The sequence below is a fragment of the Rana temporaria genome, chromosome 5 (assembly GCF_905171775.1).
Source record: "Rana temporaria chromosome 5, aRanTem1.1, whole genome shotgun sequence".
Classification (NCBI taxonomy): Eukaryota; Metazoa; Chordata; class Amphibia; order Anura; family Ranidae; genus Rana; species Rana temporaria.
In genome coordinates, this window is record NC_053493.1 from 352,234,704 (window position 1) to 352,261,116 (window position 26,413).

Consider the following 26,413-nt stretch of genomic DNA (forward strand, 5'->3'; position numbering starts at 1 on the left):
TGGGATTCAATTTGTGGTATACATATGCTGTGTGTGAGAAATAACCTGCTAAGATGCCAATTTCGGGCAATTTCCGCCCCCTAGTGTTAACCCCTTTCCTGCCAGTGGCATTTTTATAGTAATCCAATGCATTTTTATAGCACTGATCGCTATAAAAATGCCAATGGCCCCAAAAATGTGTCAAAAGTGTCCGAAGTGTCCGCCATAATGTCGCAGTACCGAAAAAAAATCGCTGATCGCCGCCATTACTAGTAAAAAAAATATATTAAGAAAAATTACATAAAAATACCCCCTATTTTGTAAACGCTATAACTTTTGCGCAAACCAATCAATAAACGCTTATTGCGATTTTTTTTACGAAAAATAGGTAGAAGAATACGTATCGGCCTAAACTGAGGAAAAAAAATGTTTTTTTATATATTTTTGGGGGATATTTATTACAGCAAAAAGTAAAAAATATATTTTTTTTCAAAATTGTCGCTCTATTTTTGTTTATAGCGCAAAAAATAAAAACCGCAGAGGTGATCAAATACCACCAAAAGAAAGCTCTATTTGTGGGAAAAAAAGGACGCCAATTTTGTTTGGGAGCCACGTCGAACGACCGCGCAATTGTCAGTTAAAGCGACAGTCCAGAATCACAAAAAGTACTCTGGTCTTTGGGCAGCAATATGGTCTGGGGGGTAAGTGGTTAAATGCCACCAAAAGAAACCTTTATTTGTGAAAAAAAAAAAAAAGAAACCAATTTCATATGGGTACAGTGTTGCATGACTGAATAATTGTCATTCAAATTGTGAGAGCACCTAAAGCTGAAAATTGGTCTGGGCAGGAAGGGGGTTTAACCTCCCTGGCGGTATGATTCTGTCTGGAATTGCGTACCAAAAGCGGTACAATTATTTTGCAAGGAAATTTGGCGTTTTATACTGTAGGCCTCCAATTCTTAAAAATAACTCATTTAAATCTGACCAAACAAGAGTCTAGTAGGCATCCCGGGTATGATTTTTTTTTTTTTTAAACAAAATTATAAATTATAATATAATAAATAATTATAACAAATAATGTATTTATAATAAAAATTATTCAATAATGTAATCAACTCAAAATCACTGAAATTTGCTCAGTTGCAGAATTGTCGCTGTCATTACTTTTATTTTTTTATGACGAATTATAATTTATTATCGCTGTTTTCTAGCTGCTCTAAAACCATTTTTGACATAAAGGGACACTTTTGGTTGCTATGGACAATCTCCAGTTTGCAGGGAGAACAGTTTTTATTATATAAAAGTACATGTAGGACACTGGGCAGACCACTAGGGACAAGGGGGGGGGTGTATTTTTTACATACAGTACTGTAATCTATAAGATTACAGTATACTGTATGTATTGTGTTTGTTTACTTTTTTGAATTTGGCGCCGTTCTCCGCCCCCGTGCGTCGTAACGTCGCAGGGAACGGAGATCGGCGGCACATGGGGACACTGAATCGAGCGAGGACTCGCTCACTCACACAGCGCGGTGGCATCGCAGGATCCAGGGACAAGGTAAGTAACTTTGTCTGTGGATTCAGCGAGCAGGTAAGCCGCGCCTCTGCACATCTACCCCGAGCGTGACTCAGGGGATACCGCTAAGGGGGTTGAGTGCCCAGTGGTTAAAGAGCAACTGTAATCTCTGTCCCGCAGAGCCTCCTCCTCTGACCCGCTGTTGACTCATCGACGGTCCCATTCACTTTATGGGAATGGCTAGTGATGCGGCAGTGACACAACAAAAGGTGAGGGACGTGGCGGCAGCAGATGAGTGGATGCCCGCTAACGGGCACTGCCATGATGGATCAGAAATGACAGGTGCTCTTTAAATGTAAGGACTTCTTCTTTCTGGTAGTTAGAATCTTTAATATTTGCAAACAAAATGAAGGTTTCCTATTTAGCATAATAAGCTGTAAGGTTAGTAAAACGGCCATATTAGAGCTGATTTTGGGTCAATAGGCATCACACACAGTTGGAAAACCACAAATAATTTAATTAAAACAATAACATTATATTACCTGCTTTACTCAGAGGAACTTCAAAATATCCCACAACAGGGTCTCTTTTATAGCCTGCTGCCATTTTGCTTTTCACGGGAGGAATAAAGCACTTCAAGATATGTGCAGAAAGATCACAAGGTTTATAGGCTACTTAGGTTTCACTTTCATTTTTACTGCTTGCCCTTCCTCCTCGCACTTAGTACAGACTCGGTACTGATGCATTCCTCTTCAAACAATCATAGATTTGCAAAACAATGAGATAAAGTAATATCTCTGAACTTTGTTTCATCTCATGGTTATTGTGAAATTGTGTGAATGCATCAATGCAGTGCATGTTATCGCAGCTTGCAGAGCTTGGATTCATTGAATGAGTTTACCAAAAATGTAAATATTTCAGAATATACAGCCTCATGCTACATAACTAAGCTCTATTTCATGCTGAGTAAACTAAATTATTAATATATCTTAAATAAAAAACTATCTTTAGATAGATTTTTACGCCAAAAGCATTTTATTAAAATAATTTTAATAAAAATCCCCAAAAATCATATATATATTTTTTTTAATCCACCCTGGTTGCCCTGCTTTTATTGACTTGTATCACTTGCTTTTAGCTCAGGGCTCGACAAAATCTGGGCGCCAGGTCGCAATTGCGACAAATTGTGGATCCTGTGTCTCTGTGCGCCCCCGCCACGTGATCGCACGACGGCCTGTAATTGAGGCTGTGGCTTCCTTCTGTGACCTGGCGCCATCTGGTGGTGGCCGTTGGCATTACAAGTAAAACAGCATTTCTTAATGTGTAATTTTTCACTGTTTTCACTGCCATCTCCTTCCCTGTAATTAGAACCCCCAAACATCATATATATTTTTTATTCTAACACGCTAGAGAATAAAATGGCGATCGTTGCAATACTTTCTGTCATGCCGTATTTGCGCAGCGGTCTTACAAGCGCACTTTTTTGGGGAAAAAATACACTTTTTCGATAAGACAACCGTAAAGTTATCCCAATTTTTTTTTATATTGTGAAAGATAATGTTACGCTGAGTAAATTGATACCCAACATGTCACGCTTCAAAATTGCGTCCGCTCTGCAAACTTTTACCCTTTTTAAAATCTCCATAGGTGATGTTTAAAAAATTCTACAGGTTGCAGGTTTTGAGTTACAGAGGAGCTCTAGAGCCAGAATTATTGCTCTCGCTCGAACGATTGCGGCGATACCTCACGTGTGGTTTGAATACCGTTTACATATGCGGGCACTGCTCACGTATGTGTTCGCTTCTGCGCACAAGCTCTTCGGGACAGGGTGCGTTTTCTGGCTCCTAACTTTTTTAGCTGGCTCCTAGATTCCAAGAAAATTTGTCAAACCCTGTTTTAGCTTTGTGTGTTACAAACATATGATATTTTAGTAAAATGCTAATTTTTTTTTCCTTTTTATTTCATCTTGGTGTTCATCTTCTGCAGCCTTTTTGCGACCACTTCTTCTCTATATTCAGTTCTGATATGGTCGAAGGGCATTCTTTGGGTAGAGGGGAGGGAGTTGCATCTCAATGCTGCTGATCTCTTTGGTTTGTGATGGTGACAACTGTGGGCGATGTCTGTGTAGTAGCTGTACATCGGCCCTTTAAGCCGGAGACAGCAGGCGAACGTGCGCCGCTGCACTGGGGGGTGTCGATGCGGGCGATCATGCTCACTAGTGTGTGTGTGTGTGTGTGTGTGAGTTAGAGGTCGACCGATATATCGGCCGATATTTGGCCGTTTTGGAGAAATCGGCATCGGCCGATTTTAATCCAAATTAGGCCGATATTTAACATGGCCGTTAGCGGTGCCTTGGCTCCGGAGCTAGGCCGAAGCCGCGGCCTTTCCTGATGCTGTGACTGCGGTCACAGCATCAGGGAAGGCCTCGGCTTCGGTATAGCTCCGGAGCCGCGGCCATCTTGGTACACCCAGTGCGGCGGCCTGTAACAGCCAATCGGCGGCCGCCGCTGCCATCAACCTCCACTCTGGGGAAAAAAAAGGCCCCTGACGTGCTGCGCGCCCTGCCTCTGCCTACAAACCCCAGAATGCAGCGCGGGCCGGCAGTTACCGGCCCGTGCTGCATTCTGGGGCTTGTAGACAGAGGCAGGGCGCGCAGCAGTCAGGGGACGTTTTCTTTACAGTGGAGGCTGTTACCGGCCCGCTCTGCATTCTGGGGATTGTAGGCAGAGGCGGGGCAGCAGCACGTCAGGGACGAATGGAGTCTTGTGGTAGTGGGCATTGATGAGAAAAAAATCTTAAACAAAAAACACATTTTTCTGTCATGTAAATCTCTAAAAAGGAGGTGAAAAAAAGTATCGACTGAACAGTACAGAATCCTATCAGATACAGATACGTGGGCTGGTGGGCATTAATGAGTGAATGACATTGGGCTGTACTGGTGGGCACTGATGAGGTGATGCCCTAATTGGCACTGATGAGGTGATGCCCTGGTTGGCACTGATGAGGTGATGCCCTGGTTGGCACTGAGGTGATGCACTGGTGATATGCGCTGGTGGGCAATGATGGGATGCACTGGTGCATTGGCGGGCATTGAGGAGGTGGCACTGATGGGCACTGATGGGCTGCACTGGTGGGCACTAATGAGGTGGCACCGATGGGCTGCACTGGTGGGCACTGACGGGCTGCATCCTAAACAATTATTTCCTCCCCACCTCTCCACCCTAGGTTTTTTGAGATGAGGGGGAAAAAAAAAATCGGCTTAAAATATCAGCCGCAAAAATCGGCAACACATATGGTCCATCTGCCGCCCCGATTTTCAAATATCGGCATCGGCCAGAGAAAAACCCATATCGGTCGACCTCTAGTGTGTGTGTGTGTGTGTGTGTGTGTGTGTATGCACAAATCCCTGTTCTGTGAGGAGCGACAGATAGTTGTTCCTAGCTAGTTGGAACACACAATCTGTCATCTCCTCTAGTCAGTCCCATCAGTTAGAACACATGGGGGAACACAGTTAACTCCTTGATCGCCCCATAGTATTAACCACTTCCCTGCCAGTGACATTTATACAGTAATCAGTATTATTTTTTATAGCACTGATCGCTGTATAATTGTCAAGTGTTCGATGTGTGCGCCGTAAAGCCGCAGTCCCGATTTAAAGTGCTGATTACCACCATTACTAGTACCAAAAATATGTAGAATACATATCGCCCTAAATTGAGGAAAACTTTTTTTTTTTTTTTTAGAGCTGTCAATTTAAAAATATTGGAAATAATACAAAGGGCACTGGGCCCCGTATAACACAAAGAGCCCGTTTACTTTTTGTCCTATCGTTGAGCTGCATGCAGGCAGGCCATATTGGTGAATGGATGTGCATCATCTCTAGAGACTCTCCTGCACTGGAGGGGTGGGAGGAGTCAGATAAGCGGAACGCTGCTTTAAAGGGGTTGTGAAGGTAAAAAAAAAAATTCCCTAAATAGCTTCCTTTACCTTGGTGCAGTCCTCCTTCACTTACCTCATTCTTCCATTTTGATTTTAAATGTCCTTATTTCTTCTGAGAAATCCTCACTTCCTGTTCTTCTGTCTGTAACTACACACTGTAATGCGAGGCTTTTTCCCTTGTGTGGAGTTTCATGCTTGCCCCCTCCCTTTTTTTCCTTTACAACCCCTTTAACTCAGCTGTCCATTCATTAATATGGTCTGCCTGCATGCAGCTCAGTGCTAGGACGGAAAAGGTGCTGTACGGCACAGGTGTCAAACTGCTGTCCTCCAGCAAGGCTGATGGTTACAAGCATGACTCCCAAAGGCAGAGGCATGATGGGATTTTTAGTTCTGAAACAGCTGGAGGGCCACAATTTCACACCATTTGAGTGTGAATGAGCCCTAACACATTAAACATTTTTTGTGATGTTTGCACATGTATGCAGTTGCGACCCACGTTTATTTTAGGGTACATTCACACTGTTGTGACCTGGTGCCACATTGCAATAAAGTGGCCCATTGATTTTAATGGGCTGTCTACACACCACATGGCACTAAAAACCAGTGTGCTGTTACAGTTTTATTTTAAGAAAATTATGATTTATTTATTTCATTTTGGATAGAGCAAGAGAGTGTCGTTATGTTGTATGACACTCCCCAGCAGTTCGCATATGGCAGTGTGAACTGCCGTGCGAGTCGGATGCGATGCAGCAACCCGTAGTGGATTCTCGGGGTTCTCGGATCGCACTAGTGTGAACCCGGCCTGAATGAACAGTCAATATTTTTATGCCACACTGGACCTGAATGCAATGGCATCTTTACAGGAATGTTTTGCGGAACCCCAACATTTTACTCTTCTTTGTAATGGATTTTTAATGTACCCTCTGGAGTGATGACTGGCCCAGAGCCGCTGTAGACAAGCAGTGTATGTGCTGATATATAGAACCATCATAGATAAGTGGCAGTGTGCTGGTGCAAGCAAGAATGTTAGATTGTATGGCAGTCCCAGCAGCATTTGGGCAATAATTACAGAACTTGCACTGATGGTCCTTTATGGTCTTTTTTAAATGGTTACTTTAGTTTCAGTGGGTGGGGATAATATTGCGTATTCAATTGCGACTCAGTTCATAGTGTAATTGAATAATATTGCTTTTAAATTACCTTTTTAAATCTGCAGCACTGTAATTTTCTGTAAAATGCAATATGGCTACCTGGAGGCATTTTGTACACAGATGGTGTACAGAACGCCCTCCAAAAATTTCATTTTTCTGCTTTTGTGATTGGCTGACTGATTTTCCCAGAGGTCTGCACTAGTTTTATTTTTATTTTTTTTGGTCTGGAGTTGTGCTTTAAAGCCAGAGTGTTAGTATACTGTGTTTTGCCAAAAATAAGCCTGGGTCTTATATTAATTTTGGCAACAAAAGACCCAGTAGGGCTTATTTTTGGGGTAGGGCTTGTCATGTGCTTCCTTCTCTCCCCATCTCCCTCCCTGCCTGTCAGGAATCAGCGGTGACTTGTGGAACTGAGTAAAAGTGGTTGTAAAATGCACTGCATTACAGTATTGTATAATGTAAACTGTGCAGACCCACCTGATCGGTCTTCCTCGCTCCGAGCACTGCAGATGGAGGGGGGCTCGAGATCCCCCACTGACAGCTGGCAGAAGAGGAGAGCAGCGGGGGATCAGGGGAGCGCTGCTCAGCACTTCCATGGCCCGCTTGAGATGTTTTCCCCCGCTCTGAGCACTGCAGAGAGGAGGGCGGGGCGAGATCCCCCACTGACAGCTGGCAGAAGCGGAGAGCAGCGGGGGATCAGGTGAGCGCCGCTCAGCACTTCCATGGCCCGCTTGAGATGTTTTCCCCCGCTCTGAGCACTGCAGAGGGAGGGGGGCTCGAGATCCCCCACTGACAGCTGGCAGAAGAGGAGAGCAGCGGGGGATCAGGTGAGCGCTGCTCAGCACTTCCATGCCCCTGTCTGAGATGTTTTCCCCCGCTCCGAGCACTGCAAAGAGGAGGGCGGGGCGAGATCCCCCGCTGACAGCTGGGAGAAGAGGAGGAAAGCAGCGGGAGATCAGCTGAGTGCCAAGCGGCGCTGTCACAAAGGCATTTGTCACAAATGTATTACAGAAACATACAGTTTACATTATATAATACAGTGCATTTTAGGATTTTACAACCACTTTAACCACTTAAGGACCCCCCACTGTATATGTACGTCCTCTTTTTAAACATGGATATCTCAGTAACGGCAGCAGCTGCTGCCACAACTGAGATATCCATGTTTTCAGCTGGCGGCCGTGTAAACGATAACGGCGGTCTCCGCGGCGGATTTGCCGCGAGATCGCCGTTATCGGTGGCGGGAGAGGGGCCCCCCCCTCCCGCCGCTTTTCCGCGCCCTCCGCCGCTTACCGGAGCCGTCGGTAGCGGCGGAGGAGATCCGATGCTGCCGCCAGGAGAGTGAGGACTTGAGTGAGGGCAAGATGGCCCCCACCCGTCCTCATAGCTCTGCTGGGCGGAAGTGACGTCAAAACGTCAGTCCCGCCCAGCCTCTTAAAGAGACAATTTTTTTTCTGTCATTTTTTTAAATGACAAATTTTCCTTTTTTTTTTTTTTTTTTTTTTGCATTTAAGCCTAAATATGAGATCTGAGGTCATTTTGACCCCAGATCTCATATTTAAGAGGACCTGTCATGCTTTTTTCTATTACAAGGGATGTTTACATTCCTTGTAATAGGAATAAAAGTGATCATTTTTTTTTTTTTTTATATTTTAGTGTAAAAAATAATAAAATCAATAAAATTAAATAAGAAAACAAAAAAATTTTTTTTAAAGCGCCCCGTCCTGACGAGCTCGCGCGCAGAAGCGAACGCATACGTGAGTAGCGCCCGCATATGAAAACGGTGTTCAAATCACACAAGTGAGGTATCGCCGCGATCGTTAGAGCGAGAGCAATAATTATAGCCCTAGAGCTACTCTGTAGCTCAAAAAATGCAACTTATAGAATTTTTTAAACGTCGCCTATCTAGATTTTTAAGGGTAAAAGTTTGACGCCATGCCACGAGCGGGCGCAATTTTAAAGCGTGACATGTTGGGTATCATTTTACTCGGCGTAACATTATCTTTCACAATATATAAAAAAATTGGGCCAAATTTATTGTTGTCTTATTTTTTAATTCAAAAAAGTGAATTTTTTCCAAAAAAAGTGCGCTTGTAAGACTGCTGCGCAAATACGGTGTGACAAAAAGTATTGCAATGACCGCCATTTTATTCTCTAGGGTGTTAGAAAAAAAAAATATATAATGTTTGGGGGTTTTAAGTAATTTTCTAGCAGAAAAAAATGTTTTAGTCTTGCAAACACCAAATCTGAAAAACACCTGAGGTCTTTAAGTGGTTAAACTAGGGGTAGGTCTTATTTATGGGGAAACGCGGTAGCAGCCGGACAACTGGCATTTAAGAGGTCGGCAATATCGCCTCCATATACCGTGTTTCCCCGAAAATAAGCCCGGGTCTTATATTAATTTTGGCAACAAAAGACACAGTAGGGCTTATTTTCGGGGTAGGTCTTACCATGTAATGTGCCGTCTTCTCTCCCCCTCTCCCTCCCTGCCTGTCAGGAATCCCCAGTGTGAACGGAGTTAAAATGCGTGTAAAATCTTATAATCCACTCCATTACAGTAGTATATAATGTACAATGTGTGTGTTTCTGTAATATAATTGTGCCAAATACCTTCTTTATAGCGCCGCTCTACACTTCTGTGACCCGCCGGAGCTCTCTTGCCCGCATTTATATTACAGAAACACACACATTGTACATTATGTAATACTGTAATAGAGTGGATTATAGGATATTAAAAGCATTTTAAACTAGGTCTTATTTTGGGGGTAGGGCTTATATTGCAACCCTCCTGGAAAATAACGCTAGGTCTTATTTTCGGGGTAGGTCTTATTTTTGGGGAAACAGGGTATCTCTTAGAAAAGGCTTACTTTAAGTGGTCCCTTGTTTTATGGCTAGCAGGCTTAAAATGGGAGTAAACCCCCATGGTTGACATTTACCTATAGGTATGGCTTGCCTATAGGTACAGTGCATATCTCCAAAAAGTGCACTGTTTAGGAGAGATTTACTTGTGAATGAGCCAGTGACGTCACCAGTGCATGCGCGCTGAAGGAATAACATGCCTGTACTGTGCCGCGAATAGCGGCTCCTGCGCACATGCGCTGGAGTAATGTCTGTGACAGGAGTCACTTTGGACGGGGGGCTTGTGGAACCCAGCTTACCTTGGCATGAATAGCGGCTCCAGTGCGGGAGTTATGTCTTTGCGGCGTGGCCTATCACCCTGCTTGGTGACGGGAACCCAGAAGGAAAGCCAGGTAAAGATGACAGCCCTGTTACTGGTGACAGTGCGTTGCTGGTAAGCTTAGTTTTAAGGTACCGTACATTTCACATAATGTGCTAGTATGCGAAGCATACAATTTCATTTAAAAAACAAGCAATGCAGGATGAACATGTGATGGCCATAATTTGCAGGTAATTCCTAAATGACAACATGTAAAGGTCTTTAAAGAATCCCCTATTGAGAATTTGGGGTATTTGTTGTGATTTGATGGGCATGCATCATTGTAAGGCTTGGCATGTTTGTATCGGAGTGATGTAACCCCATCTGCAGAGTTTTACCATGAAGTTGGGTATATTCGCGTTTGTGTGTTTTGCACCAAAAAAAAATGTTATGCATTTATTTTTTCCTGAAAATATGCATTTGATAAATGGTTGCGCAAATATCACGTAACATAAAAAATCGCAGCTATTGGCAACTTTCAGGAAACATTTACCTTTTTGGGGGTTTAAGTTAATTTCTAGCGGAAAGTGCAGATTTTATTATGTACAAACATTTAAACAATTGGCTCGGTAGAAAAGTGGTTAAAGTGAGCCTGTTGCTCTGCTCTGCCCACGTGGGTTCACTTTAAGTGGTTTGTAGACAAGTCATTTGATGCCCACCTGAGATTGTTTGGGATCAAATTTTGCTGACAGTTTAGAGCTTGTAGCTTTTCAGTCGTCCTATTCTCAAACCCCAGTAATGGATATTCCCGTTATATAATCAGGGATGTGTGTGTGTGTGTGTGTGTGTGTTATCTTGCAATGTTGCATAATTACTGTACACTTGGTGTGGGTGCTGATTGGGTAGTTTGGTCAATATGTACAGTATGTCGTCATCTTTAACATGCAGGTGTCTGCATTGCTTGCTTTGTCTTGTATAAGCCTTAAAACAATTTTAATAAATATTTTAAAAGATGGACCTGTGCTGTTGTACAATTTTAAAGCAGTGGCCCTCAAACTGTGAACCAAATGTGGCACTTTGCTTGCCTTTATCCAGCCATCGGGCACTATTCATCCTTTTTATACCAACACAGGAGCACTATTCATCTTGTTAATACCAAATAATATCAATATAGAAGAATGATGGCAAAAAATAGACCAAGTGGTCCATCGAGTCTGTTTTCTCTTTATTTCCCTTTTTTTGTTGTTGTCCCAAGCATCTTTGAATCCACTTACTGTTGACTGACTTACTACCTCTGCTGGAGGTCTATTCCAAGAATCCACTCCTTCAGTAAACTAATACTTTCTAAGATTAGTTTTGAACTTTCCTCCAGTTAGTTTGATGTCATGTCCCTGTGCGCTCGATCTTGGCTTCATAATACTGTCCTCGTAAAACTTTTTTACCTCCTTGATGTATTTAAATATTTTGTCATGTCCCCCATTCCCTTCTTTCCTAAAGACTAATACCAATAATGGGGCAGTATTCTTCCTGATGCCAATGATGGGGCAGTGTTCCTTCTGATTCCAATGATGGGGCACTATTCCTTCTAAACCAGTGATGGGGCACTATTCCTTCTAAACCAGTGATGGGGCACTATTCCTTCTGATGCCAATGATGAGGGGGGGGCAGTATTCCTTCTGATGCCAATGATGAGGGGGGGGGGGCAGTATTCCTTCTGATGCCAATGATGAGGGGGGGGGGCAGTATTCCTTCTGATGCCAATGATGAGGGGGGGGGCAGTATTCCTTCTGATGCCAATGATGAGGGGGGGGGCAGTATTCCTTCTGATGCCAATGATGAGGGGGGGGCAGTATTCCTTCTGATGCCAATGATGAGGGGGGGCAGTATTCCTTCTGATGCCAATGATGAGGGGGGGGGCAGTATTCCTTCTGATGCCAATGATGAGGGGGGGGGCAGTATTCCTTCTGATGCCAATGATGAGGGGGGGGGCAGTATTCCTTCTGATGCCAATGATGAGGGGGGGCAGTATTTCTTCTGATGCCAATGAGGGGGGGGGCAGTATTCCTTCTGATGCCAAGGATGAGGGGGGGGGGCAGTATTCCTTCTGATGCCAAGGATGAGGGGGGGGGCAGTATTCCTTCTGATGTCAATGATGAGGGGGGGGGCAGTATTTCTTCTGATGCCAATGAGGGGGAGGGGCAGTATTCCTTCTGATGCCAAGGATGAGGGGGGGGGCAGTATTCCTTCTGATGCCAAGGATGAGGGGGGGGCAGTATTCCTTCTGATGCCAATAATTGATGGCAATTATTGGGCTGTATTCCTGTATTAATTTTTTTTTTTTTCTCCCACTGATACCGAGACCTTTTCTAATACCACTAGCCACAGTCCAGCCTCCTAAAGTCTGAAAGTCGGCTTACTGGCCCCTTATTTAGAAAGCGTGGAGACCCGGGGTTTAAAGTAAAAGCTACTGCTTATCACAGTGGGGTGTTTTGGTTAACATTCTGTCCATTCCTGTAATATTCCTGAGATGACATTTATGTGGCAAATATGTACAGTTGGGTAATATAAGCTAATAAATGGTTTATTTGAATGGCTTCTTGATCATTGCAGGTGACTGCATTATACATTGTTTTACATTGCAGTAAAGCTTTATTGTGTTTTAAGTGTTTGCACATACCCCCTGCACTTTGAAATGACATCTGTACTTTGAGATTTATGACGGTCACCCATGAGTGAGAATTGGCACTGACAAGCAGGAGCGCACAGCCCAGAACCGTTCATGTTGTGATCGCACTCACATGATGCCTTTGTTCTCTCTTTCTAGGCCTGACCTGTAACCCGACATGGCCACAGCCTCACCGCGGCAGGCTAATAGAAACAGTCATGAAGGTTTACAGCTGCATGTGACAGGTAAGTGGCTTTATTTGCTGTGACATTGGAAGCCTTGTTGTTCTTTGCCTGTTTTTATATACGGTCTGACACATTTGTCATAAGCTGTTTATCCCCCTGTGGCTTGGTATAAAGTCTATGTTTAAGCTATACAATGAAAATTTTAGCGCATGCTTGTACCTGCATTCCTCTTCTAGCATGCTCCAAAAGTCACTTGTTGCTTACAAAGAAACGTAGAATCCAGCCGGCCTGTAAGGAGGTAAAATCCTTATAGGTACTGCTGGAGATGACTGCAGTCTTCATGCAGAAGTACATTGGCTAATGAATCTTCAGCATGTGATACATCCAGGTGTATTGAAAGCTTGTTTCTCACTGATGCAAGCTGTGGTTTCACCAGTCATGCGCAACGGGAGATGTAGGCATCCTACACATTTTGGTAGTGTTGTATGCTGATGAATCTTCAACCTCAAGTGAGGAGATTGACGATGGGAACTATAAATTGTATTACTCTACTTTTACGGACTGACTGACTGGTTTTTATGCCTCGTTCACACGGGTGGCCAGGTGGAAATGAAAAAAAAACTGCTATCGATCTGCATTTCTCTTCCGTTCATGGACGGACAGCATTATATCCTTCCTTCCAGGAGAGATTCTCCTGGAAGGAAGGATATAATACCCTAAGGTCAAAGGCTGCTGTGTCCGTCCATGAACTCAGAGAAATGGATTTTACGGTGAGTACAAAAATCCTATTTTTTTCCCAAACCAACCCCCCACCTGAACTGTGCAATGGCAGCTGGATGGTATGGTACATACTGTATTGGTGTGATGGTTTGCTTCCCAAGGCAGCAACAGTTATACAGCATGTTATGTCTGCCAGGAAGTACCCACACCAAACACCACCCATGCCTCTGGTTGTGGCACAATATTTCAAAATCCATGTTCAGCTGATAAAAATAAATGAAATTAAAACTGGCATTCACAAGGGTGCAGTATTGCATCTAAAGCAGTCGGCCTGGTGAAACCAGTCACCCTGGACTGGGCTATTCCCATTTAAGGAAAAGCCCTTCGTTCAACAGATGTTCGGACTAAAGCTTCCACTTGCATCAAGGATGGCTAAGTATAAGATGCATGCATGCACCCAATAGAGCACACAATGGTAATCTGGTTATATTGAAACATATGGACTTTGCACCTTTGATATCTAAGGCATTGAGAACTAATCTTCAAGGTGGAGATTGAATGCGCACATTATATGTGACTTGAAAGTTTGCTGGTGTGTGAGGGAGGCTATTTCAACATTCACATATATATATATATATATATATATATATATATATATATATATATATATATATATATATATATATATATATATATATATATATATATATATATATATATATATATATATATACTCTGGTTATCCAACACAGATGCGACAATCTGCCTATCAAGTTAAGATTTAACCATATAGTCCAGGGGTCTCAAACTCAAATTACCTGAGGGCCACAAGACAAGTTTTCATATGCCATGGGGGGCCGCATGCAAACTTTCAAACTTCAAAAACAACAGTACTGGTGTCAGCGAACACATTATTAACCCCCAGCCCTGGTGTCAGCGAGCGCATTATTACCACCAGCACTGGTGTCAGCGAGCGCATTATTACCACCAGCACTGGTGTAAGTCAGGGTTTGACAAATTTGCTTGGAATCTAGGAGCCAGCTAAAAAAGTTAGGAGCCAGAAAACGCACCCCGTCCCGACGAGCTTGCGCGCAGAAGCGAACACATACGTGAGCAGCGCCCGCATATGTAAACGGTGTTCAAACCACACGTGAGGTATCGCCGCGATTGGTAGAGTGAGAGCAATAATTCTAGCTCTTCTGTAACTTAAAACATGCAACCTGTAGATTTTTTTAAACGTCGCCTATGAAGATTTTAAAGGGTAAAAAAGTTTGTCCGCATTCCACAAGCGGACACAATTTTGAAGCGTGACATGTTGGGTATGAATTTACTCGGCGTAACATTATCTTTCATAATATTAAAAAAAATGGGGATAACTTTACTGTTGTCTTATTTTTTAATTAAAAAAAGTGTAATTTTTCCCAAAAAAGTGCGCTTGTAAGACCACTGCGCAAATACGGCGTAACAGAAAGTATTGCAACGATCGCTATTTTATTCTCTAGGGTGTTAGGATAAAAAATATATATAATGTTTGGGGGTTCTAATTAGAGGGAAGAATATGGCAGTGAAAATAGTGTAAAATGACATTAGAATTGCTGTTTAACTTGTAATGCTTAACTTGTAATACCAACGGCCACCACCAGATGGCGCCAGCTCACATCTGGTGGTAATAACTTGTAATACCAATGGCTCACCACCAGATGGCGCCAGCTAAAAAAAAAAAAAAAAAAAAAATTTTTTTTTTTATTTTTTTTTTTGCTCCCCTCACTTCCACCCTGCCTGCGGGCCATTTATAACTGGTCCGCGGGCCGCAAATGGCCCGCGGGCCGGTACTTTGAGACCACTGATATAGTCGGTGAACAAGTACCCTCCTCTGAACCACGTTACCCTCTGATTTCCACGAAGGGGTTTCAACCGGCATACACTAGTCAAGGATTTTTCCTTCATCCATCATTTACCTTGGACTATTTGGATTTGCCATTGCTCTATGAAAAAGACTTGCTCTCCCAGACTGATGCCATGGATTACAATCTATATACATAGGACCTTGCTGTGATCAATTCCCAGTCCAATCCAATCATTTTGGACTGGGATCGCCAGCCCCCTGTACCCCATTTACTTGATATATTATATACATATACCGTATTTATCATGTTTTGTACACATATGGGTACAATCTATACCAATTATGCGAGTGAGGTGGATGCATGGTTTTAGGTGTGTATGAAATGAAAACAGTGTGGTTTGGTACCATATTAAGCTTACAAATTTGCATGTTTTTAAAATTGTTAATAAAATGATTAAATTTAGCCCAGTGAGTTGTAATATCTGGTTATTTTCTGTGGTGGCTGAGTTAAGTCAGTTTTTGCTAATTTCTTCTTACTGAATGACTCTCACCGTTTTGAGGAATCTCTATCAGTCGTGATGTTACATAGGATGGTGAGGACCTGGAGTGTCCAAATTTTAGTGTTTATCGCCTCTACAATGCCTAGCAGCAGTGCTTTACCATCCTCTGAAAAGCGAGCCACCACATATCCCTTTCCATAGGGGGTGGTTGGGAGTGCCGCCTATGTGAATAAGGCTATAGATTTCCTGCTACAAGATTGGAGACCCATTACACACACACATCCTTCCCTCTCACTGAAACCAATAGGCTGGTATTGCAGGATGGGTGTAGCTTTGACTTTTCAGCAGGAAGTCAAGATTTGCATAATGAGTTTCTGATTTTTTTTGGGGGCTCTTTGGCTCCATTGGAAGATAAATACAGTGTTTCCCCGAAAATACACCCTACCCTGATATTAAGCCCTACTTGGATTATCGGGGTGGGCTGCAATATAAGCCCTACCCCGATAATAAGACCTAGTAAATCGCCAACATTTTTTTTTTTAAATGCTGGCTAAAGGTCTCTGTTTGCTGCGGTATATGTAAAACAAAGTATGCACCCACTGCTGCCCCGTCAGAGGTCCTCCCCCCCCCCCCCCCCCCCCGGCTGATGTCTGCTGCTGCTTCCTCTTGTGCGCGCATCAGCTGGGGATAGCGGCTATTCTCTTCCCTCCCCTCCTCCCTCCAGATGCCGTCTTCAGTGCATTGACGTCAGCGGCAGTTCGGCTCTTCTTTCTCCTCCTCTCCTCCCGCTGACGTCTGCGCCCCCTCCATTTTCACTGCACGGAGCTGGCTGACATCACCAAATCCGAACTCCTCATCACCTCAGATCTCGGTGCAGAAAAAAAAACAGGTACCGTATCCCATACTTTCAACGGTATACCAGTATAAAACTGAACCTCAGACCACAATATGACACAGTATCACAGTACCAAAAATAATGATCTAAAAAACGGAGACTCCTGACTTGATAAGGGAGGGGGGGGGGGGTAAAGGAACAGGATTTTTATTAAAGCAACAACTAGCCAAACAGACTTGCTGTAAATGACAGATTAGGACCAATGGTTCAAAGGAAAATGAAGATGACTGTACCGGTATTTGAAAAATGTTTGTTTAAATGTTGTTCAATGTACTTACCGTAAATAAATAAGCCCTACCCTGAAAATAAGCCCTGGTGTGTTTTTTGTGACTAAAATGAATATAAGACCCGGTCTTATTTTCGGGGAAACACGGGTACAAATATGTGAAGACCTCTTTTATTTAGTGTGTGCTCATAAGTTCTACATTCATCTTTACCTGGATTGTTTCATCACAGGTACACTGTGACACTCTGTAGTTCAGCATTTTGTTATAGTTGGGCGGATTGATCTGCCATTTATGTTTCACAGTGAATTGCCTGCTAACCTTTAATATCTGTAGTTTTCATAATTCTGCTCTATGGAATGTTCCAGAATCTGAGCCTTTGAAAAGCACTTGGGGTGGTTCCTGGATTGCATTAGTTCTTTACAGACAATTGTACTTGTTGCCTGTAGGTGTTTAGTGCTAGACAGTTTTTACACTTCAGCACTGTTGTTCTCGTAGGAATTCCAAGGTTTTGATATACATTTAAGTCACTCTTGCGTCTTGAGTATTTCTCTTTCCACCACAGGGGTTCTGCAGGCTTTGAATACAGCCCTGTGGAGTGCAGCTTGTTTACTAGTGAAGGTCATGTTCAGTCTTCCGCGTGAGCCTTGTACATGTAAAGCCGGTCCTAATCAGACATTCAGGAACTTGGGGAAGGAACATGTTTTTAGCTTGATAACAAATAGTTGAAATGATCCAAAGAATTCTTTGGTGAGCAAGTCTGACTTGTCCCCCATGGGAGTTCTAGAATGTTGTAGCTTGCATACATGTGAATTTATATAAATAAAGTGGTTGTAAAGTCTGATTCGATTCAGTTATGTGCGCGAGCGCGCAGAAGCTCCAGCTGCTGTATCTCTGATTGGACCAAATCCAGTGATGCGGGGGACAGGCAAAGTCCCGCTGTCTTTGTCAATGGACGCAGCAGCAGGACTCGGGAGCGAGCCCACTCGGGTGCCCCCATGAAATGCGACTTGGGGTAACCGATAAAGAGGAGGGGGCCTGGAGCGCCGGTGGGGCACCCCAGTAGAAGAGCATCAGGGCTGCTCTGTGCAAAACGATTGCACAGAGGAGGTAAGTATAGATATGTTTTGTTATAAAAAAAAAAAGCATCTACAACTGTAAATCCTTATTTGCTTTTAGCTGTTCTGCCTAATGATTCTTATGTGACGTAAAACATCTTTCAAAGTCAAATTTGGTCCTGTTGGTAAAGATAAATCCAAATTTTGGCACAGGTGGTATGGGGCCATGATCTACTTTTACTTTATCACAAGGAGGAGGTCGGCTGGGGGGGCGGCTTTTGTGGTGCACCTTGGTCTGCACCTTGTGTCCTACTGCACAGGCAAGCCTGCAGACTCTGTCTGCATCTGGGTACTCCGAAGACCACCCACAGCCCATGTATACTAACTCCAAGAAACAAAGTGATGATGTCACTTCTAGATAAAACTTTATTGATCCAATCCAGCACACACTGACGGCCATGCCTGAAGGCTTTCCCCTCTAACATGTTTAACTCATTGTGGACTTAGTTGTGGAGCCGCAAATAAGACCGTGATAGTTTCAAAGCATTAAAGTAGAACTTTTTTTTTTTTTTTTTTTTTTTTACACAGTAATGCAACACTTTCTCTCCCTGGTGTGGAGAAAGCCTCTTGAGGGGGCGAGCAGGAGTGTCAGGACGCCCACTAACACACAGCTCTTTTCTCCATCTGCAAAGTAGAGTGTCCTGACTTGCCTGATCGCCCCCTCAAGAGGCTTTCTCCACACCAGGGAGAAAGCCTTGCATTACTGTGTGGAGTTACAGACAGAAGAACAGGAAGTGAGGATTTCTCAGAAGAAATAAGAACATTTAAAAGCAAAATGGAAGGATGAGGTAAGTGAAGGAGGACTGCACTAAGGTAAAGGAAGCTATTTAGGGATTTTTTATTTTTTTTACCTTAACCCCTTTAAGAACTTTTATGTTGAATTTCTTCACAGATTTGAACCTTAATATTTTAGATGTTCTCCTGGACTTATCACTGTGTATAATTAGTATCTTGGTTTGATCACCTCCTATTTTAGCACAGCAATTCTGGATTTTTCAAAAAAAAAATTATGTTCACTAAGACACTACTTTACCACGGTCTGTAATATCACTTTGCCCATTCTGGAACAATCATGCTACTGCTAGTATGTCCTTGTGTCTATGTCTATATACTTACATACTGTGTATATACCAATATACCAAGGTTTGACAAATTTGCTTGGAATCTAGGAGCCAGCTAAAAAAGTTAGGACCCAGAAAATGCGCCCCGTCGAGCTTGCACGTAGAAGCGAACACATACGTGAGTAGCGCCCGCATATGTAAACGGTATTCAAACCACACATGTGAGGTATCGCCGCGATCGTTAGAGCGAGAGCAATAATTCTGGCTCTAGAACTCCTCTGTAACTCAAAACATGCAACCTGTAGAATTTTTTTAAACGTCGCCTATGGAGATTTTAAAGGGTAAAAGTTTGTCGCCATTCCACGAGCGGATGCAATTTTGAAGTGTGACATGTTGGGTATCAATTTACTCGGCGTAACATTATCTTTCACAATATAAAAAAAATTGGGATAACTTTATTTTTCCCCCCAAAAAAGTGTGCTTGTAAGACTGCTGCGCTAATACGGCGTGACGGAAAGTATTGCAATGATCGCCATTTTATTCTCTAGGGCGTTGGAATAAAAATATATATATAATGTTTGGGGGTTCTAATTGGAGGGAAGGAGACGGCAGTGAAAACAGTGAAAAATTACACATTAGAACACCTCTGCCGGGTTAGCCCCCCCATATAAAAAAAATTGACTTTTTTTATGCAGTTTGTTAGATCTTTGTTAGATCAGATTAGATCAATCATTGTTTGCGTTAGATCACACACAGAAGAAGCAATATTAACAGTTATTTGCTGGGGGGGCTAACCCGTCACCAGCCCCCCCTTATCAAATTTTCTGGCCAAAAATCATTCAGGCTAATAGATATTCGTTAGATCCGGTAAGATCAAGTGGTTTTAACGTTAGATCTCACATCGTTTCAGAGATATTCCACATACAAATACAGATATTGGGTGTATACAAGGACTAATGAGGGGGGCTGGCCCCCCCTTATCAATATTTTTGGCCAAAAATCATTCAGGCTAATAGATATTCGTTAGATCCGGTAAGATCAAGTGGTTTTAACGTTAGATCTCATATAATTAGGGTCTTATTAAGTGATTAATGAGGGGGGGCTGGCCCCCCCTTATCAATATTTTTGGCCAAAAATCATTCCGGCTAATAGATATTTGTTAGATCCGGTAAGATCAACTGGTTTTAACGTTAGATCTCACATAGTTTCCGAGATATTCCACATAAAAAAAATAGATTTTAGGTGGTACATATGCATGGACATATGGACGGGCTGGCCCCCCCTTATCAAATTTTCTGGGCAAAAATCATTCAGGCTAATAGATATTCGTTAGATCCGGTAAGATCAAGTGGTTTTAACGTTGGATCTCACATAATTTCAGAGATATTCCACATAGAAATAGGGATATTAGGTGGTACAGAAGGTACATCCATCTACAACTGTCTCTGGAGGGTCTCTGGAACCGTCTTTGGATGGTTCTCTAGCGAATGCCTGTAGTCTCTCCTCACACCTCTGTTCATCTTCCTGCCTCATGGTGATCTCTCCTCAGACCAACAAGCTTAAGTCTTTAGCTAGCCCCCCTTCTTGCAAAGCAAAAGTAGTAGCTCTGCCCCCTGTAGAAATCAATGGTGCAATTTTGTGATGAGACTTCAAGTCCTGTGGTCCTCTGCTGCTGCTTGATTGGCTCCCTCACCCTGCCAATAGGGACACAGAGAAGAGAGCATAGTGGGCGGGATGCCGGTGAATGAGCGCCGCTCGTCACTCAAGGAAGAGGAGACAGGGACTGACAGGCATGATCTCCCTCAGTGAGTGCCTGTGTCATTGTCTATTCAGTCCGATGTTTGCTGGCGGGAGGTGCGGGGCCATGGGTGACAGAGCAGCCCCCGCTACACACTCCCCCCACCAAAGAACCTTTGGTCCACCAAAGGAGGAAAAGAGTCTATGACGTGTATTTCTATGTGGAATATTTTTGAAATTATGTGAGATCTAACGTTAAAACCACTTGATCTTACCAGATCTAACGAATATCTATTAGCCGGAATGATTTTTGGCCAAAAATATTGATAAGGGGGGGCCAGCCCCCCCTCATTAGTCCTTGTATACACCCAATATCTGTATTTGTATGTGGAATATCTCGGAAACGATGTGAGATCTAACGTTAAAACCACGTGATCTTACCGGATCTAACGAATATCTATTAGCCTGAATGATTTTTGGCCAAAAATATTGATAAGGGGGGGCCAGCCCCCCTTCATTAATCACTTAATAAGTCTCTAATTATGTGAGATCTAACGTTAAAACCACTTGATCTTACCGGATCTAACCAATATCTATTAGCCTGAATGATTTTTGGCCAAAAATATTGATAAGGGGGGGGCAGCCCCCCCTCATTAGTCCTTGTATACACCCAATATCTGTATTTGTATGTGGAATATCTCTGAAATGATGTGAGATCTAACGTTAAAACCACTTGATCTTACCGGATCTAACGAATATCTATTAGCCTGAATGATTTTCGGCCAGAAAACTTGATAAGGGGGGGGCCAACCCGTCCATATGTCCATGCATATGTACCACCTAAAATCTATTTTTTTATGTGGAATATCTCGGAAACGATGTTAGATCTAACGTTAAAACCAGTTGATCTTACCGGATCTAACGAATATCTATTAGCCTGAATGATTTTTGGCCAGAAAATTTGATAAGGGGGGGCTGGTGACGGGTTAGCCCCCCCAGCAAATAACTGTTAATATTGCTTCTTCTGTGTGTGATCTAACGCAAACAATGATTGATCTAACCTGATCTAACAAAGATCTAACAAACTGCATAAAAAAAAGTCTAATTTTTTTATATGGGGGGGGCTAACCCGGCAGAGGTCATTAGAACTGCTGTTTTACTTGTAATGCCAACGGCCACCACCAGACGGCGCCAGGTCACAGAAGGAAGCTTGGGACTTCACAAAGCCGCGGCCTCAAATAACGGCCGTCGTGATCTCGCGGCGGGGGAGGTGGGGGTGTATGGAGACACAGGATCCTGTGCCTTCCGTGCGCCCCCACCTCCCCCGCCGCACGGTCGTGGCAGGCCTGCGATGGCCGGTAATTAAGGCCGCGGCTTTCTCTCTCACACTCACACTCACACACACACACACACACACACACACACACATATATTCAGATTTTTAAGGTTTGTCAGCCAGGGCTGTGTACCGTGTAGCATTGTGCATCTAGTATAGTGGAGGGTTGATGGAGCAATTTGTGGTTTCAGTTAATGAAATATTTAATAAATACTTAAAAGAAAAGTCTGCTGAATCCAGGGGAAAAAGTGAATGGAAGGAAAAGTCGCCAGCGGGACAGACAACAAAAAATAATTGATCGTGGTTTTAAAGAGGAACTGTGGCCTTACCTATAGTCTGACACAACTGTACAGGCTTCTTTCCTGTACTGAAACTGCTTACTCGGATTTCACTGTATATTCTCAGTGTGCATTAGAAGCTGCAGCAAGTTGGAGCTTGCTATATTTCCTGGATGGAGGACATCCAGCAGCATTTAGCACTTTCTGCCTCAGCCTTTACTGCATGTACCCAAGCTTTTTCTTTTCAAATGCTTTTATTGTATTTTTCAAAGATAAACAATAAGACACTAATACAATTCTTAATATTACAACAGTTTCTTAGTCAAACATTGTATTCATCAGTGTGTCTGGGTAGGCCACAAATGATCAAATTACTAAACAGTGCTAACATAGAGCGTTAGTCCAGATGCATACTGGACAAATGCTTAGACTAGCAATCCCTGTTTACCCCAACGGGATCATGCTGTAAACAAGGGATTATGGCTCATAACATCAAAATATAAAATCAAAATCAATGTAAAAGGGTATCAAGGGGAGGGGGAGGGAAGGTGAGGAGGAAGTTATCTTTTGTATCCGGTCTATTTTAAGGGGTGTAGTCGATCAGGGTACCCAAGATTTTTAATAACTGTGTGTGTGTGATCGCACCTGATGTTAACCCCCTACCTTGCCTGTGTCATTAGTACTGTTACAGTGCATATTATTTTTAGTACTGATACCGTATTAATGTCACTGGTCTCCAAAAAGTGTCAACTGTTAGTGTCCCGACTGCCGCAATATCGCTGATCACTGCCATTACTAGTAAAAAAAAAAAAATATCCCATAGTTTGGAGGCTCTAACTTTTGGGCACGCCAATCAATATACGCTCATTGTTTTTTTTTTACCAAAAATATGTAGCGGCTCTGTTCGTGGGGAAAAAAAGACTCAAATTCTTGTGTTTAGGTACAGCGCCGCACGACTGCGCATTTTTCAGTTAAAGTAATGCAGTGCTGTATCGCAAAAAATAGCCTGGTCATGAAAGAGGGAAAATATTCTCAGAGCTTAAGTGGTTAAATAACGTATTTAATGAAAGCGGTAGGTTTTTATTTACTGTAAATATATAATTAATGCAGTGCTATTTTTTTTTAAAGCTGGCAGGAACTTTGTCTAGTCAACCTAAAACTGATCTCTGTGGCAAGAATGTCAGGGGGTCGCCCCACCCCAATCAAGCTCAGCAGTTGAATTGCCCACTTCTATGGCATGTTTATATTAAGCACTTGAGGTTTTGAAGTGCAAACATGCTGTAGCAAAAAAAAAATTCTGGTGGTTGAAAGTGAAAGGCTGTACGTGGTCACACTCGGGAAAACACCGACGCGTTTGTGCACATAAACATTCTGTGTTTGGGGAATACGTCATATGTGCATTCACATGTAAAAGCTGCCATTTGCCCTATCCAGTCAGTGACTCCTACAGTAGGTGAACCCGATTTTGTGTCAATCTCGCTCTCTTTCTCGGCGAGATTGAGCACCTACGAGCCCCATCGCGGGAGCCAGCGCCGAGCTGGCTTGCCGCGATGGAGACAGAGCCGTCATAGAAGCGACGGGAGATCCGACTTGGATTCCCGCCAATTCTACACACGTGCAGCGTTTGTTATGAATCCTGAGGGGGAAGTCCCCGCCGGATTTTAAATAAAAATCCGGCATGGGTCCCCCCCTCAGGAGCATACCGGGCCCTTAGGTCTGTTATGGGTTGTAAGGAGAGCCCCCCTACGCCGAAAAAAACGGCGTAGGGGGTCCCCCTACAATCCATACCAGACCCGTATCCAAAGCACGCTACCCGGCCAGCCAGAAAGGGAGTGGGGACGAGCGAGCGCCCCCCCCCCTCCTGAGCCGTACCAGGCTACATGCCCTCAACATGGGGGGGTTGGGTGCTCTGGGGCAGGGGGGCGCACTGCGGCCCCCCACCTCAGAGCACCCTGTCCCCATGTTGATGAGGACAGGGCCCCTTCCCGACAACCCTGGCCGTTGGTTGTCGGGGTATGCGGGCGGGAGGCTTATCGGAATCTGGGAGCCCCCTTTAATAAGGGGGCCCCCAGATACCGGCCCCCCCACCCTAAGTGAATGAGTATGGGGTACATCGTACCCCTACCCATTCACCTGCAAGAAAAGTGGTAAAAACACAAATAAACCACACAGTGTATTAAAATATTTTATTTTTCTGCTCCGGAGGCCGCCCCCTGTCTTCTTTATTAGCTCTTTTACCAGGGGGGGGCTTCTTCTTTGACGTCTTCGGGTGGGTGGGGGCCGCCGTCTGGTTCTCTTCCACCGCCGGGGGGGGGTGGCTTTTAAAAAAGCCCCCACCCCCCCGGCAGGTTTCCTCCGGCGTCTTCGGCGGGGCTCTTCTTCTTCCGCTATCCCGACGGGTCTTCTCCGCTATCCGGGGGGTCTCGCCGCTCTCCGCTGTTGACTCGTCGCACCCCGGTTCTTCGTCTCGCAGTCCGGTCCCTTCTTCCGTGCTGTACGTCTTCTTCCGCGCTGTGACGTCATGTTCTTCACGTCTCTTCTTCTCCCGATGTTGACTCGCCGGTCCTCCTCGCTGAAATGACGGATGCGCGCCTTGCATCGGACCTATATAGGCCTCACAGTCCCATCATGCTCTGTACCTACCCATGTGATACCTACCACGTGGTAGGTATCACATGGGTAGGTACAGAGCATGATGGGACTGTGAGGCCTATATAGGTCCGATGCAAGGCGCGCATCCGTCATTTCAGCGAGGAGGACCGGCGAGTCAACATCGGGAGAAGAAGAGAAGTGAAGAACATGACGTCACAGCGCGGAAGAAGACGTACAGCACGGAAGAAGGGACCGGACTGCGAGACGAAGAACCGGGGTGCGACGAGTCAACAGCGGAGAGCGGCGAGACCCCCCGGATAGCGGAGAAGACCCGTCGGGATAGCGGAAGAAGAAGAGCCCCGCCGAAGACGCCGGAGGAAACCCGCCGGGGGGGTGGGGGCTTTTTTAAAAGCCACCCCCCCCCGGCGGTGGAAGAGAACCAGACGGCGGCCCCCACCCACCCGAAGACGTCAAAGAAGAAGCCCCCCCCTGGTAAAAGAGCTAATAAAGAAGACAGGGGGCGGCCTCCGGAGCAGAAAAATAAAATATTTTAATACACTGTGTGGTTTATTTGTGTTTTTACCACTTTTCTTGCAGGTGAATGGGTAGGGGTACGATGTACCCCATACTCATTCACTTAGGGTGGGGGGGCCGGTATCTGGGGGCCCCCTTATTAAAGGGGGCTCCCAGATTCCGATAAGCCTCCCGCCCGCATACCCCGACAACCAACGGCCAGGGATGTCGGGAAGGGGCCCTGTCCTCATCAACATGGGGACAGGGTGCTCTGAGGTGGGGGGCCGCAGTGCGCCCCCCTGCCCCAGAGCACCCAACCCCCCCATGTTGAGGGCATGCAGCCTGGTACGGCTCAGGAGGGGGGGGGGCGCTCGCTCGTCCCCACTCCCTTTCTGGCTGGCCGGGTAGCGTGCTTTGGATACGGGTCTGGTATGGATTGTAGGGGGACCCCCTACGCCGTTTTTTTCGGCGTAGGGGGGCTCTCCTTACAACCCATAACAGACCTAAGGGCCCGGTATGCTCCTGAGGGGGGGACCCATGCCGGATTTTTATTTAAAATCCGGCGGGGACTTCCCCCTCAGGATTCATAACAAACGCCGCACACGTGTAGAATTGGCGGGAATCCAAGTCGGATCTCCCGTCGCTTCTATGACGCGCTTGCTGGGATGTGCTGTCACTATTCCAGTGAGTGTGAGATGTCGGCAAGATCTCGGCACCCTGTCGCCGAGTATCAGCGCGACGCTGTCCTGCTAAAAGCACAATATCACAAACACCTACTGTATGACCAGTGCGTGGAAGATGACCAGGATTCGTACACTACAGCATATTTGTGCCTCAAAACTTCCGTGTGCCCTAAATATTGTTTTGCTGTTTAAATGCAGGGTTGGAAATGTTTGTTTTTCTTTTTGTTCCTCACCTGTATTGAGTGCTTCACTAATTGTAAAGTGATGTTCACACCTTGCTGAAGCGCACAGATGAGCCAATTTTTGTTCTGTTCTATGG

At 44.4% G+C, this 26,413-nt stretch overlaps 1 protein-coding gene across 4 annotated transcripts in view; it reads left to right on the top strand.

Moving 5' to 3' along the window:
• The window catches only part of WWP1 (WW domain containing E3 ubiquitin protein ligase 1), a 248,013-nt gene that overhangs the window by 64,947 nt on the left and 156,653 nt on the right, over positions 1–26,413 (top strand). For all 4 annotated transcript variants that reach the window (XM_040354574.1, XM_040354575.1, XM_040354576.1 and 1 more), the window contains exon 2: positions 12,566–12,651. In XM_040354574.1, coding sequence (XP_040210508.1) covers positions 12,585–12,651 — 67 coding nt within the window. In that variant the 5' untranslated portion in view covers positions 12,566–12,584. The remainder of the gene's footprint in view (positions 1–12,565; positions 12,652–26,413) is intronic.